Genomic DNA, 15,156 nt, shown 5'->3' with positions numbered 1-15,156 from the left:
GCTTGGTTTTCCTAGGAAGTGAAGCATGGCCTCGTTCCCACCCACCCTGAAAGCACCCCGCCCCGCCTGCTGCACTCCCAGCTGGCCTATAGAGGCAAGACAGCGCACATGGGCGGAGGAGCAGATGAAGTGGGCGGTCGGCTATCCCTGTGATTGCAAAAGGAAGTGTGTATGTGTGAGGCAGGGTTCTAACAGTCTTTAGGGGGGGACAGGACGTTTTGGATCAGTCATCTGTAAGAGGTGGATATCACACTGTACACAGCTATAGTGTACTGTATTAGCCATCATGCATACACACATTACAAACCCAACTGCTGACCGGGAAGCATCACTTCTATGGGTTAAAAGACCTGTTAAAGAGTCCCGTATAAAGTATATAGGCAAGAAAATGCAAATGAACTTTCAAACCAATTCATGGTAAGGCATTGTTTACATGCTCCTTTGAGCACACTCAATGCTGTGGCATTTTTACACTTCACTTCCCAGACTTTGTGTTGACTGGGATCTTTTGTGTGTGTTTCTGTGTGTGTGTGTTTACTTATCAGAAACACATGAGCATTTTCCCAGGAAAGACATAGACAGACAGTCCTAACTGAAAGCTTTATCAAAAAGGAACGTTTTAAGCCTAATGTTAAAAGTAGAGAGGGTGTTTGTCTCTTGAAGTCAAACTGGGAGTTGGTCCACAGAAGAGGGGCCTGAAAGCTGAAGGCTGAACCTCCCATTCTACTTTTAAATACGCTAGAAACCACAAGTAAGTCTGAGTGATACGACTGCTATGAGTGTTACTATAAGATAAAATGGGGCCTGATTATTTAAGACATCTTATATGAGGAGGGGGTTAAATTTATTCTAACAGGGACCATATGAAAAGAAGCTAAGATGGGAGAAATATGCTGTGTCTGTCTAGTCCCTGTCAGTAATCTTGCAACAGCATTTTGAGCATTTCTGAAGGGAGTTTTTAGGACAACCTGATAATAACGGATTACAATAATTACTGTAATTATAATTACAGAGTGTTTGTTTCTGAAATCCAAACTGGAAGCTGGTTCCACAGAAGAGGGGCCTGAAAGCTGAAGGCTCTGCCTCCCATTCTACTTTTAAATACCCTAGGAACCACAAGTAAGCTACTAGTCGGACAGCGAAGTGCTCCATTACCATCAGTCCTTCTTTTTTAAGTTTTGCATAATGGAGTAGGCGTGTTTTGGCTCCAATGGATAGCTCTATTTGGACGACACTACAGCTGCCTTTCGTGTTGTAGATAGAGATCATAATATATTGAAATATTAGTGTGATGTTGGTAAACAAAAATATTCTCTCCATTTTTCTCATCACATTATATCAAGTGAAACATCCTGAATACTCTCTTTGGCATAAAGCCCTCATTTATTGTCAGCTGCAGTAAACATTGTCTTCTTGCAGAAAAAAATACACTTTTAGATGCAACAGAGCAGAAAATTGGAACTGAGCTACATTTTTTATATAGATATAAAATATCAGATTATTTGAACACCATACCCTGCAGTCACAAAATCTCACAACACATTTAATAATAATAATAATTATAATAAAACAGCACAAATCAAAAAGCTATATTTTAGGTTGTCAGAATTTTACCTGTGGTTAAGTTAGTTCAGTCGGGACCACTAAAGTCAAAAGGAGATTAATATTTCTGCCTGCATTAATTTAGATTTGGCAGCATGGCTCTGTTTACGGACCTTCTCAACCTTCCAAATGTGCATATGTGGAAAACATAAACCAGAGAGAGCAGCAGGTAGACTCAGCACAGAGGACAGGAGGCATCAAAAACAAGATGTACTCACTGGCCAGGTCAGATACCCCTTTTTCCTTTTCTCAGAATAGCTTCAATTCTTTATTCAGCAAGATGCTAGATCATTCTGCAGAGATTTTGGTCCATACTGACATGAAAGCATCATGCATTTATGTAGCCGATTTATTGGCTACACATCCATAATGCAAATTTCCACATAATCCCAAAGATGCTCTGTTAAATTGAGGTCTGCTGGAGTGTGCAAACCATTTGGGTACACTGAACTTATTACCATGTTCAAGAAATCATCTTGAGATAATTTGGGCTTTGAAAAAAAATGTGTTATCCTCTTGGAAGCAATCATCAAACAATGGGTACACTGTGCTCATAAGGAGATGGACACGGTCAGCAGCAGCAGAAACCATCCCCAGCACCTTTACACCACTAATACCATCCTGAACCAATGATACCAGATCATCATGGATCCATGGGTCAACAAGCTGTCTTGACCGTGAATGCACTCCCAAATGCAAGTTGCTGCCATGTGATTAGCTGATTATATCTTTGCTTTAATGAGCAGTTCAGCAAGTGTACCTAATCAAGTGGACAGTGAGTGTATATGACATTAGGTCAGAGAGGATGAAGTGGGGCGCTGGGGTGGATGTTGCAGATGGGCTGCATCTGTGGTCATTGCTCAAGAATCTTAAAAAGTGCTCTAGATGAGATTTGCTGATTTGATTTCTGGAAGTCATCAGCTGATGGCAGGTTGCCATTTAGGTTTGATGATCTGGTGGGATTACAGCTGAGCTTGACTTTGTGGCCTCTCTGAACAAATGCTGCACTTTAATTTTCATCAGTGAAAACCAACAAAAAAAGTTTCTAAATTATCCTCGATACTGATTTACAAAAAAATTCCAACCCAACAATCAGAGTCGGGATATTTCTATTAGCAACACTGACATTTTGTCTCTTGTGCTACTTGTGCTTGTCGTATAACACACATTTTAGCGTGTAAAGGATGAGCATTTCACAAGAAATAAACACACTGCACAGTACAGGCTGATGGGTCCGTCATAGTTCAAGAGCCGTTCATGGCCATGGCTGCAGCCGAGGAAAGGTTATGGCCCTGCTTTGAACTGCGCTCGAGGTTTTGTTATGTCTTGTTTTATATCAGCTGATCAGGAGGATATTTTTTGAAAGCGTATTTTTGCTAGGGCTGCCTGCTAAGATGCTTTTAAACAGATTTACCCTTTGGCCGGTAAATAAGAGCCTGATTAATAGATAGAAGAGAGAAGAAGTGGAGTGGAAAATGAAGTGAGGACTTGAAAGAAAACCTACATCTAATTTGTGTCTCCTTGACTATTTTTCAAGCCATTTTCCTTCCCTGTCTTCTTGTCATTCTCTCCTTTGCCTTTATCTTTCATGCTGTGTCTCCCGTGCTGCCTTTTTTTGTCTTTTACCCTTATTCCCAATTACTTATACCCTCAATCCAATGTCTGCTTTCCATTCTCAGTTCTTTACTGCCTGATCTTTCTTCGTCTTTCCCTTTCTTTCCTTCATCTTCTCTGCTTCCTCTCTTCTCTATTTCTCTTGTGGACCAAACAGTCCAATAACAGCTGGGGGAAATTATGCATGAAAACTCATCCGTTGCTCTCTTAATAATTATCCACTCATGCAATTAATTGACTTTCCTTTCCAGGAACTTTGTTTTCTGTCTCCTGTTTCTGCTTTTCTCTCTCCCCAAGCAGGATTTCCATTTGAGATTCATTGTTTTTGGGCCTTTTTTCTGGATAAGTAAAGGCTGACATTGTCAGGACCACGACTCCAAGGAATGGATTTGGTTAACTAGGTTTTTAGCCCTGTCTGCAAGTTAAATATATAGTTTAGTGTTATCTTCAGATCTATGTATACCTGAATGCACTTAGTTACACATAGAATCATGCCGTTATTTTATGCTTTCTCACCCACACATAATAACGTGCCCTTTATTGACTATAACTAAATTGCTGATTGTGTCTGTGTCTTATCATGACTTAGTGTCTGTATATTCTTGTGATTCTGCATTTTGGTCCTCATTTACTTCCTTTGCAAGCATCGTTTTTTTTTAAATCATTGCTGACCTTTAATTCTCAATCCAGATGTCTAGCTCTTTTTCTAAGGTTGAGACGTTTTACCTGAAATCTCTGCAGTGGTTGTGCTTTCTGAAATGCTTTCCCTTCTTTGCCTCTGACAGGCACCTCATCTGACCCATATATAGATATCTATAGTACATAATCATCTGTGTGACTATCCTTACACTCAGTGTTTTTTGATCACTGTTATGACTCTATCAGTTAGACTGTTACACGTGTATAGTTAGTCAGATTTTTTACCCTAGAACACTAATGGGAGTTTTGTAACACTATCCTTACACGTGGGTGAAAATCACCTGATATTAGTGTTCTTGATTAAAAGATAAAAGGACTTTCATCCATTGGCTAGGGCCAATATTTCACTTGCTACCAAACTACAGGTTAAGTTTAGTAGAAGATCCTGCTATAGGTTAAAATATACACTTTTACAACAGTTTTCATGAATATAACTCACAAACATCAATTTTATGATTGTTCACTTTTACAATAATCTTACTAATGGCTACTCGCTGTGCTTCAGCAGCAACGTGATAATAAAATATTGTTTTCTTTCAAATACATACACATACATCAATACATATCCATGTAATCATGGATGCTAACATTGATAGTATATGCACATTTGGTGGTACAGTGGGGCAAAAAAGTATTTAGTCAGCCACCGATTGTGCAAGTTCCCCCACTTAAAATGATGACAGAGGTCAGTAATTTGCACCAGAGGTACACTTCAACTGTGAGAGACAGAATGTGAAAAAAAAAATCCATGAACCCACATGGTAGGATTTGTAAAGAATTTATTCGTAAATCAGGGTGGAAAATAAGTATTTGGTCAATAACAAAAATACAACTCAATACTTTGTAACATAACCTTTGTTGGCAATAACAGAGGTCAAACGTTTACTATAGGTCTTTACCAGGTTTGCACACACAGTAGCTGGTATTTTGGCCCATTCCTCCATGCAGATCTTCTCGAGAGCAGTGATGTTTTGGGGCTGTCGCCGAGCAACACGGACTTTCAACTCCCGCCACAGATTTTCTATGGGGTTGAGGTCTGGAGACTGGCTAGGCCACTCCAGGACTTTCAAATGCTTCTTGCTTCTACACTCCTTTGTTGCCCGGGCGGTGTGTTTTGGATCATTGTCATGTTGGAAGACCCAGCCTCGTTTCATCTTCAAAGTTCTCACTGATGGAAGGAGATTTTGGCTCAAAATCTCACGATACATGGCCCCATTCATTCTGTCCTTAACACGGATCAGTCGTCCTGTCCCCTTGGCAGAAAAACAGCCCCATAGCATGATGTTTCCACCCCCATGCTTCACAGTAGGTATGGTGTTCTTGGGATGCAACTCAGTATTCTTCTTCCTCCAAACACGACGAGTTGAGTTTATACCAAAAAGTTCTACTTTGGTTTCATCTGACCACATGACATTCTCCCAATCCTCTGCTGTATCATCCATGTGCTCTCTGGCAAACTTCAGACGGGCCTGGACATGCACTGGCTTCAGCAGCGGAACACGTCTGGCACTGCGGGATTTGATTCCCTGCCATTGTAGTGTGTTACTGATGGTGACCTTTGTTACTTTGGTCCCAGCTCTCTGCAGGTCATTCACCAGGTCCCCCCGTGTGGTTCTGGGATCTTTGCTCACCGTTCTCATGATCATTTTGACCCCACGGGATGAGATCTTGCGTGGAGCCCCAGATCGAGGGAGATTATCAGTGGTCTTGTATGTCTTCCATTTTCTGATGATTGCTCCCACAGTTGATTTTTTCACACCAAGCTGCTTGCCTATTGTAGATTCACTCTTCCCAGTCTGGTGCAGGTCTACAATACTTTTCCTGGTGTCCTTCGAAAGCTCTTTGGTCTTGGCCATGGCGGAGTTTGGAGTCTGACTGTTTGAGGCTGTGGACAGGTGTCTTTTATACAGATGATGAGTTCAAACAGGTGCCATTCATACAGGTAACGAGTGGGGGACAGAAAAGCTTCTTACAGAAGACGTTACAGGTCTGTGAGAGCCAGAGATTTTCCTTGTTTGAGGTGACCAAATACTTATTTTCCACCCTGATTTACGAATAAATTCTTTACAAATCCTACCATGTGAATTCATGGATTTTTTTTTCACATTCTGTCTCTCACAGTTGAAGTGTACCTCTGGTGCAAATTACTGACCTCTGTCATCATTTTAAGTGGGGGAACTTGCACAATCGGTGGCTGACTAAATACTTTTTTGCCCCACTGTATAAAGTATGAGGCTTATAGTCTTGGTGGCATTACTGTTGAACAGCTCTAGCTCCTAAGTTGTTTCAAGCCAGAACCAATTAGCCACTGAAAAGTACATTTTAAGCTAATGGCTAAGAAACTGAATTTCCGTTAGCAGCATAAATTCCGACTATGAATTTTACACTGTTCATTCAAAACATGTATTTGTGCTGTCTGAAATCCTTGGGCCTGTCTCAATATGCGTACTTGTGTGTACTTGGTACAGCTAAATATCCCAGAATGCATTTCGTTCAAAACCCAAACGCGGCAATGGCAGAGGAGCGCGGCTAAAACCTTTTAAATATTACTCTTTCTCTGTCACAAAATAAACTTTTAAGTTATTTTCAAGCGAGAATGTAGCTGTGTAAGCTTCAAATATCTGCTCGATTTATCAAGATATCATATATTTCCAAACGTCTGTTACCCACCAGCTCCATAGCTAGGGAGGTCGAGGATCACTAGAGCCAGCGAGAGTAGCGGACTCCCGGTACATCGTTTCGAACACACACACACACACACACACACACACACACACACACACACACACACACACACACACACACACACACACACACACACATGCCCGCAGTCTTTCACTACTCAGGTTAAACATGATATATAAGTCTCTTAGATAACTTCGAAATGTTAATTTTTGGTTTATTTCAGTGTTTTATTTGTTCCTGAGTAAATGGGTTTGGCTGAGTTGTAATTCAATTCAGAAGGAAACATTTTCACCGGGAACAAAAACAGCATGTTAATACGTGGAGATTCTGGAGGCTGCTTCAAAATGATCAGATTATATTTTAAATATTTGTTCAGTTCTCCTCCAAACCCCAGCAGCTGTCCGTTGTAACTTTTGAGTGTCTACTAAAGTAAAAATAAAAGCGTTCTAATTTCTCACCTGCTTATTTTTATTAAGGTATACATGTACACTACTTTTATTAATAGGGTAAATCGGTTTGGTGGAGATTAAAGTTAAGCTTCATAACATATTAATCACACTTAAATTAAGAAGGGACGGCAGTAAAAACTCCGGACTTGTGACATCGTCAAGTACGCTGGTGTTCCAATTGTACAAATTGCGAGTCCATACTCGCGTTCTCAGCAAGTCCGGACTCACCGAGAATGCGAGTAAGGACTCGCGTACTTGAGAAATGAGAAAGGGCCCTTGTCTCCTTACAGTGAAATCTAATTTACATTCTCCCACTGGATATTTAAATAAACCTGTAGCAACATAGGTAAAAAGGTTATGCTATGTCCTTCAATCGAGGAAGCTAGCTTATTGATTGATAAAAAGTCAACCTTTTCACTTCCACAATGTTTGCTTTTACATTGCAAAATTATATTTACAAAAGCTTGGGTTTATTTCACTCATTGTGGTAGTTACCATGAAATGAAGTGATCTTATTGTAAATTTCACCAGCTAAAGTGTTAGTATGAGTGATCAATTAAGACTAGCTACAGAGACAGATCATTTGTTGTTCTGCTAACTGGGCAACTTAACACATGATGAAACATCAAGGCAGTGCTACTGTTCGGTCATACAGATAATAACCAATTATCTCTTCTCCATCGATAGCTTTCGCTGAGCTACAGACAGACATCCATGAACTAACTCAGGAGCTGGATGGAGCTGGGATTCCCTTCCTAGACTATCGGACCTATGCAATGAGAGTTCTTTTCCCTGGGATTGAGGACCATCCTGTGCTCAAGGAGATGGAGGTACGGGTCAGTACACCACCGACCAAACTTGAGACTGAAACAAACTAACAATGTATAATCAGCTACAGTAGAGGCTTTACTAACAAACTAACACCAAACATGGATACATACAGCTGCTGCTTTACTTAAAGTAGTTCACCTAGTTTGACAAAAGTTTGCCATAGAAGTATTCTGAAAGTTCTGTTTATCGGTATTAAAACTGTCCCACTAGCTTTACTGCTGGAAACTTGTGTAGCATTATCCCATGACACGTTTCATCAAAGGAAGGACTCTTAAAAAGCCTGAGATGTGACAAGAACTCCAGATGCTGAACACCTTAAAGCAATGACATAACCTATATTTTACCTACTTCGTCTTAATGTATTCAGCTTGTCTCAATGAATGTGAATGAATTTTCAAGAGCCATAGTATCATCATTAGTCGGATCTCAAGGGACAGAAACTCACCTTATTCTTTTGATGTAGATAAAAAGAGTTATACAGTAAGTATTTCTTTGAATTGACTGAAAAAGAATGTTATGTAAGAGATGTTAAAAAAGATGCAGGAAAGGCAAAGGGGAACAAAGCAAAAAGAAAATTAGATTCACAGTTCCTAGGATTGTTGTTGGCATTATAAATCACTGTAAAGTTATTAAATGAACCAGTATATGCAAACTCCTTGCCAGCACAGCCAAATTGAAATAGTGAACCTGATTTATAAAGACGTCTTACCGCTGAGACCAAGGGAAGGAGAATTAATAGTATGTCAACATAAACTACTCCCCTCCAAAACTAAAAACCAGAGAGCCAAGTTTGCAATCAGCAGTATCATTAAGATGTAGAATCTGGTGCTGCTCCATTGGCTTTGATTGGAGCGCTGACTTTTTGGAGTCGAAGAGTAATTTGTTTGACCTTTTACAGCTTAATTTAATCGCTCTAATCCAGAACGTTGATTCATATTGTTAGAAATAAAATCCCCCTGGGTGGTGTCATAGCTGCCATTGGTATCTCTTTTTTTATTCCTTTCTGTGATTCACCCCGAGTTATTTTTGAAAGACAACAATTTTGGCTATGAGCACAGACTATCAATCTGTATTTACAAACTACAGATAATGTTAAATCTGAACGAACAGAGTCCTTAGAGCATCTAGAACAGCAGGAATGTAGTAGTGGGAAATGTACTTTCTTTCTTTTGTTTCCTTCTTTGCTTTCCCTTTGTGTTTCTTTAACAAGACAGTTTAACAAATCTAAATTAGTTCCAAGTCAGAAATTTAATTAGGTTGAAAATCATTTTCTTTTGTCCCAGTGTTATTTGTATTGAAAGAGCAGCCTAACATAGATGTTGATTAAATATATATATATATATATATATATATATATATATATATATATATATATATATATATATATATATATATATATATGTATGTGTGTGTGTGTGTCTGTATATATATGATTTGAATATATGAAATTTGGTTCAATTTAGGCTTAACAGAGCATTTTATTAAGACACAGCAATGTGTTTCATTATGCCCATGATGGAATTAACAGCCGCTAACTGTTATAATCTCTGGCAGTGAGGTTAGATGAGAGATTTATCTTCATCAGAGCTTAATAAATCCAGGTATTTTGAAGGAAGCAAACCAGATCCAAAATGGAATCAGTTATTGGAACCGAGCCGCTATACAGATTGCAATTTCTGAAAACCCACTTTGCTACTATAAGGGCTAATATTCCAGTGTTTCTATTTTTCACTCATGGACTCTCCAGATCTGGAAGTGAGGCCATGCCAAAACCTGCATTCTTTCTTGTGATTTTCTTTCTCACATTTCTAAATTATAGTGAACATATTGATTGACAAGTTCCTGCCATAGGAGTGTGTAGAGTCCTTTGTTTTCTATATGAGAGCCACTCCTCCCATCGCAATACACCTTGATGACAAAAGTGCTCAGCTTGAGGCTTCTCGCCAACATTTCACCGTAGACCACAGTATAAAAGATGGACAGTGACATCATCTGCTGTTTTCTGAAGTTCCGTTAGGAAGCTTCAAGATGAGCATTTCTGCCGTTGAAGATAGGCAGGTCTGACTGTGAATCGACTTGCTGATTAACTAATGACTTTTCAGTCACAAGTCATTAGACCATGGATAATCCTCCATTTTTATATTTTTTTTAATTTTAACATGTCCCAAAAGTTAGTCCATAAACTCATCAGGAAAGCATTTACCAACATTGTAATCTCTTAATCTGAAGGTTGCCGGTTCGAGCCCCAGCTCCGACGGTCTCGGTTGTTGTGTCCTTGGGCAAGACACTTCACCCGTTGCCTACCGGTGGTGGTCAGAGGGCCCGGTGGCGCCAGTGTCTGGCAGCCTCACCTCTGTCAGTGCGCCCCAGGGCGGCTGTGGCTACAATGTAGCTTGCCATCACCAGTGTGTGAATGGGTGGATGACTGAATGTGTAAAGCGCTTTGGGGTCCTTAAGGACTAGTAAAGCGCTATATAAATACAGGCCATTTACCATTTACCATTAAGGCAGAGGGCTGTGATCCCATGGACCTCTATAGCAGTGTTTCTCAACCTTTTGGAGCCACGGCACATATTTCACATTAAAAAAATCACAAGGCACACCACCAAACAAAAATGTCACAAAGACCATATTGATCATTTCCCCCCGCGCACCAGGTGTAGTGGAATTGGCTCAGGTTGTCTCCATTATACTTTTTTTGCTTTCTTCTGACCATTCGCATGCTAGGGCCTTCATCTGGGTCAAAATTAACACTTTTGACAGTGTTATATGTTTAAAAGTAACCTAGTCAGTTTTGAAGATTAACAATGGCTAACACTGAGCAGTGCTGGTTTTCTAACACTGGAATATTTCTAACATTTTGAGTTATTTTCCAGTGTTAGAAAATTAGCACTGCTCAGTGTTAGCCATTGTTAATCTTCAAAACTGACTAGGTTACTTTTAAACATATAACACTGTCAAAAGTGTTAATTTAACACTCAACAGTGTTGTATTTAACACTCAGAGGTGTGGACCTATATAGACACATTTTGCTGTGAGGATACAATAGCTTCCAGGATCTCAATAGAATATGGAAAATTTTATATTTGTATAAAATTAAGAACTTAACTTTCCCCTGCCGACAGTCTCTCTGAAAGCAGCTGTCCTAATGTGATTTGTATGTGTACGTATGCTCATCACAGTTAGATTTACTCTACATTGTTTTAGGATTACATCACAAACAGAACATGTTTAAACTCCGTTTTCCATAATCCAAAATCCCAAAAGTGTGAGTACACCTTTAACTTTGGGTGTCAGGCAGGCACAGAGGTAAAAGGTGCTTACGTATTTTATTGTTATGTCTAGACTTCCTTCCGTAACCGTCTGTATTGCCCCCAGGGGTTGCCGCTGTAATCCAATGACTTGGGTAAACCAATGCTCCTAGCTTTATTGCACTGCGTGACTGCTCTCACCCTAAGCTTGACAGCCACGTGACACACCTACACACACACATCCAAGCATACACACACAGTCTTGCAGATTTGTGAATCTACAAACCTTAAATCTATCTTGGAAAAATTGGTGAAGACCCTGCCTGCGCAGTATGTACATGCAACTCCATCTGTCTAATCTCATTCTATCTCGCTCACACTCCCTCTTTTTCCCAACACGCACACACATGCGCACACATTGCACTCACCATCCACCCTGGAGGCCGAGAATCTCATTTAGCACTTTACAGAGAGGCCCAGACACTTTATTATTGCATGTCGGAGGAGAGAAAGAATAGATGTTACAGTGGTACAAAAGGATGACGACAGAAAGTAGGAGAGAGAGGGGGAGTGGTAGATGTGATGTGTGTGTGTGTGTGTGTGTGTGCAAGGATGACACACAAAACCAAGGAGAGAGGGAGAAATTAAAACAAGAGAGAGAGTGAGAGAGAGAGAGAGAGAGAGAGAGAGAGAGAGAGACACCAATGATGTGAAACAGTCAAAAATAAGTGCGAGAGAGAGAATTAAAGCGATGAGGAAGATGGAGCGAGTGAGCGTCAGAAAGGCATCTTCAGGGGGTTTCGCGTGTTGTTGATAAGTAGTGACAGGTGCCAGCCAGTGGAACAAGCAGGGTGCACCTCTGTACCCAACCCTGACACACACACACACACATACGCAATGCTGCTATGCCCTAATGCTTCATCCTTCCTTCTACTCCTCTCCATCTTTTCCCTCCCGCTCTGTTTGACAGAGGACTCCCTCTCATGCTCGGCTGGTTCAGGCCGGTCTGATTAGACTTTCGACATTCTAAGAAAGTTCCTTAAACTGATAAAAAGCCAGAGTTCCCCATGTGACAGCGGGTTATTAAAAGATTCAGTTAAGGGCGTTTAAGTAGTATAACACATTCACCCCACTAGCAGGTGTGATTATACCAAACAAGTAGAGTTTAACCGCTAACATCGCAGACAGAGATAACGTGTGAGATGGCTAAAGCTCAGGACCGTAAATTCAAATTCTCGTCTTATCCATATTCAACTGGAGGATGCTTTGAGCCACGCGCACACACCCCAGACCCCGATGTCAAGAAGACAATCGTGTCAAAATTGTCCGCTGAAATCATCTGAAGTGGAACACGCCGCACGGCAGCACAGCAGGAGAGGAGAGTAGCCAATCAGTCTTACCTCGCTGTTTAACAAGCCAGTCTGAGCTCATCATATGTCTGCTTGCAGACGTGTTCGGAATCTCTCTTTGCCCAGAGTGAGTCATAGATTCATTACTTGTACTGTGCGTATCGCAATCTTTTGTGATATTGTTTAAGGAATCCAAAGCTTGAGGAGTCCTATTATGCTTATTGGTGATTGTATGTTTTCCTTTTTGGACTACTAGAGCAGCTTTCAGTGTTTCACAATTCAAAAATAGCCCCTGAGTACATTCACTGTCTGAAACAAGCTGTTTCAGCACCCCTTCCCTTTTAAGCCAGCTGCTTTGTGATCAACACAAGACTTAAATAGTAGGTTCGGGGAGCTTCTGTGCTCACAGCCAGCGCTATGTTCCTGGGACCATATAAGGAATATTCACTGATATCATACAGACCTACTAATTTTAAAAAGTCTTGGAATCAGAGCAGCCTGAAGCCTGAGCCTTTGCCTCACCGCTATTACTTTCACATACCTCTGACCTCATTATTTGAAGTGACCTCTCATGAAGCAGCCCTTTAACCCTGTCTACAACACCCAACATCTCCAGGTCCCTGCCAATGTTGAGAAGGCGCTCACCCTGTTCGGCCAGCTGCTGACAAAGAAGCACTTCCTGCTGACGTTCATACGAACCCTGGAGGCCCAGAGGTTTGTCATTATTTACTCGTATATTTCATAAGTGTTCTTCATTTTTAGTAATATGGTGGGAACGTGTGCTTTTACAAACATGAATGCATCAAGAAAAAAAGAAAAGAAAAGCAAAGGTATGTTTATGAAAGCAGTAACACATTTTAGGAGCTCTACAGTTACTGTAAGGCACTTAGCCAAATGTTTTATGACTAAACAGAGTTTAATTAAGATAAAATGTGCATTAATATTTAAATGAATTGCTATGAGGTTAACGGCGCGTATGTATTTCCAGGAACAATTCAGATGGGGCCAAACAAAAACAAGGTCAATCACTTGTAAAGGATCCTTTTTTAAAACATTGAATGTATTTGTAGGTCATTTTCGATGCGGGATCGAGGCAATGTGGCGTCTCTGATCATGACGGCCCTGCAGGGGGAGATGGAGTATGCCACCGGGGTCCTGAAACAGCTGTTATCCGACCTGATAGACAGAAACCTGGAGAGCAAAAACCATCCCAAACTGCTGCTAAGGAGGTGAGGAAGTAAAGCCAGCATAAACATATTATTTAAAAAGGGATATCTCTTTAATGTTTCTGTTTTCTTTTGTCTAATTTTACTTTTTCATTTCAAGTATTAGTTTATATCAAACTTTGACTGCAAATGGACCGGATCTATATTTCTGCTCACTTTGCTCATTAAAATCATCATCATCTTCCAGAAAAGCAATATTAGCATAACGGACAGTTATGCTAATATTAAGTGTTCAGTTTTGACAGTCCACCTTCTGAAAGCTGGAAATCAGCAGAATATCACAGGTTAACGTCTTAACCTGCAGGAAATCGTAGTTTTTAACCAGTCATGGTTAGCTAGCTTTATACACTCACACACCACTTTATTAATGCTGACATGTAATTCTCACAAATATCTGATCACATGGATCAGCTCAGAGCGCTTAGGCATGTAGACATGGGCGAGACGACCTGCAGAAGTTCAAAGTGAGCATCAGAATGTGGAGGAAAGGTGATTGTGAGTTTGAGAAACTGCTGATTTGCTGGGACTTTCCAACACAAGCATCTCTCGGGTTTGCAGAGAACAGTCCAAAAGCAAGAAAATATTCAGTGAGCGGCAGTTCTCTGGGTGTACCAGATGTATGTGCAAGTTCTTTATCAAAATGGTGATATTTTTCATTCTGAAATAGAACTACTGCGATCCACGAATGTTCATGGGCTGTTTTACAAAAACGCATGATTCATTTTTGATTAAGATGCTAAATGACAGATATTTACTTGCATTCTTAAACAGAAAATCAGTTTCAGCGGTTAAACTTTATGCTTGATTCTCAGAGAAGTTTCAGTGTGTCGGCTCAAATTTGGGTACAAAGATGTGAATTGAGTAGTTTTCAATTTTAAACGTGTTTTTCGCAAATTTCTCAAATATTTGTGTTTTCTTGTTTCCGTGACAGATGCTCTAATCAATTTGATAAGCACTCTATTGTCTACGGGGATATACTTTTATTTTGTTAAAACGGTTTTAGGAAAGACTTATCACAAAAATCCTCATGTCCATGTCAGTTTTTTCGGATAATTCTTTGGAAATCAAGAGCAGCTCCTTCACTCCAACCAGACTTAAATACTGTTTTTGTAATGAGTACCATATGATGTCATTCTTTCTGCAGAGAGTTCAAATGTACAGCAAATACAAAAATGCTGCCAAAGCACAAAAACACAAGGGAAACAGAAAAAATGCCACAAAAGAAACAAATGGAAGTTTTTCGGAAGACAATAATGTGACGGACCAGCTGCGGAAGTGAAAAGCTAACAGAAAGCATCTTAAAGGCTTATAGGATCTACGATACTGTATCAATATTATATAATGCGAACAACCTTTTTATCGCCGTCACGACGAGATGAATCCTCCTCCTCTTTGAAGTGTGTCTCTCTGCGATCCTTTTGCTTTCTGTCACTTTTGCAGCTGTTCCGTC

The 15,156-nt window shown here is 40.2% G+C and overlaps 1 protein-coding gene across 1 annotated transcript in view; it reads left to right on the top strand.

The window, feature by feature from the left end:
- LOC113012858 (plexin-A1-like) overlaps positions 1 to 15,156 on the top strand; it is a 309,396-nt gene that overhangs the window by 267,611 nt on the left and 26,629 nt on the right. The window contains exons 21-23 of the mRNA XM_026153254.2: positions 7,737 to 7,879; positions 13,097 to 13,194; positions 13,551 to 13,709. Of these exons, the coding sequence (XP_026009039.2) occupies positions 7,737 to 7,879; positions 13,097 to 13,194; positions 13,551 to 13,709 (400 nt within the window). The remainder of the gene's footprint in view (positions 1 to 7,736; positions 7,880 to 13,096; positions 13,195 to 13,550; positions 13,710 to 15,156) is intronic.

Source organism: Astatotilapia calliptera, chromosome 20 (genome assembly GCF_964374335.1).
Source record: "Astatotilapia calliptera chromosome 20, fAstCal68.1, whole genome shotgun sequence".
Classification (NCBI taxonomy): domain Eukaryota; kingdom Metazoa; phylum Chordata; class Actinopteri; order Cichliformes; family Cichlidae; genus Astatotilapia; species Astatotilapia calliptera.
This window is presented reverse-complemented; position numbering and strand designations above follow the sequence as displayed.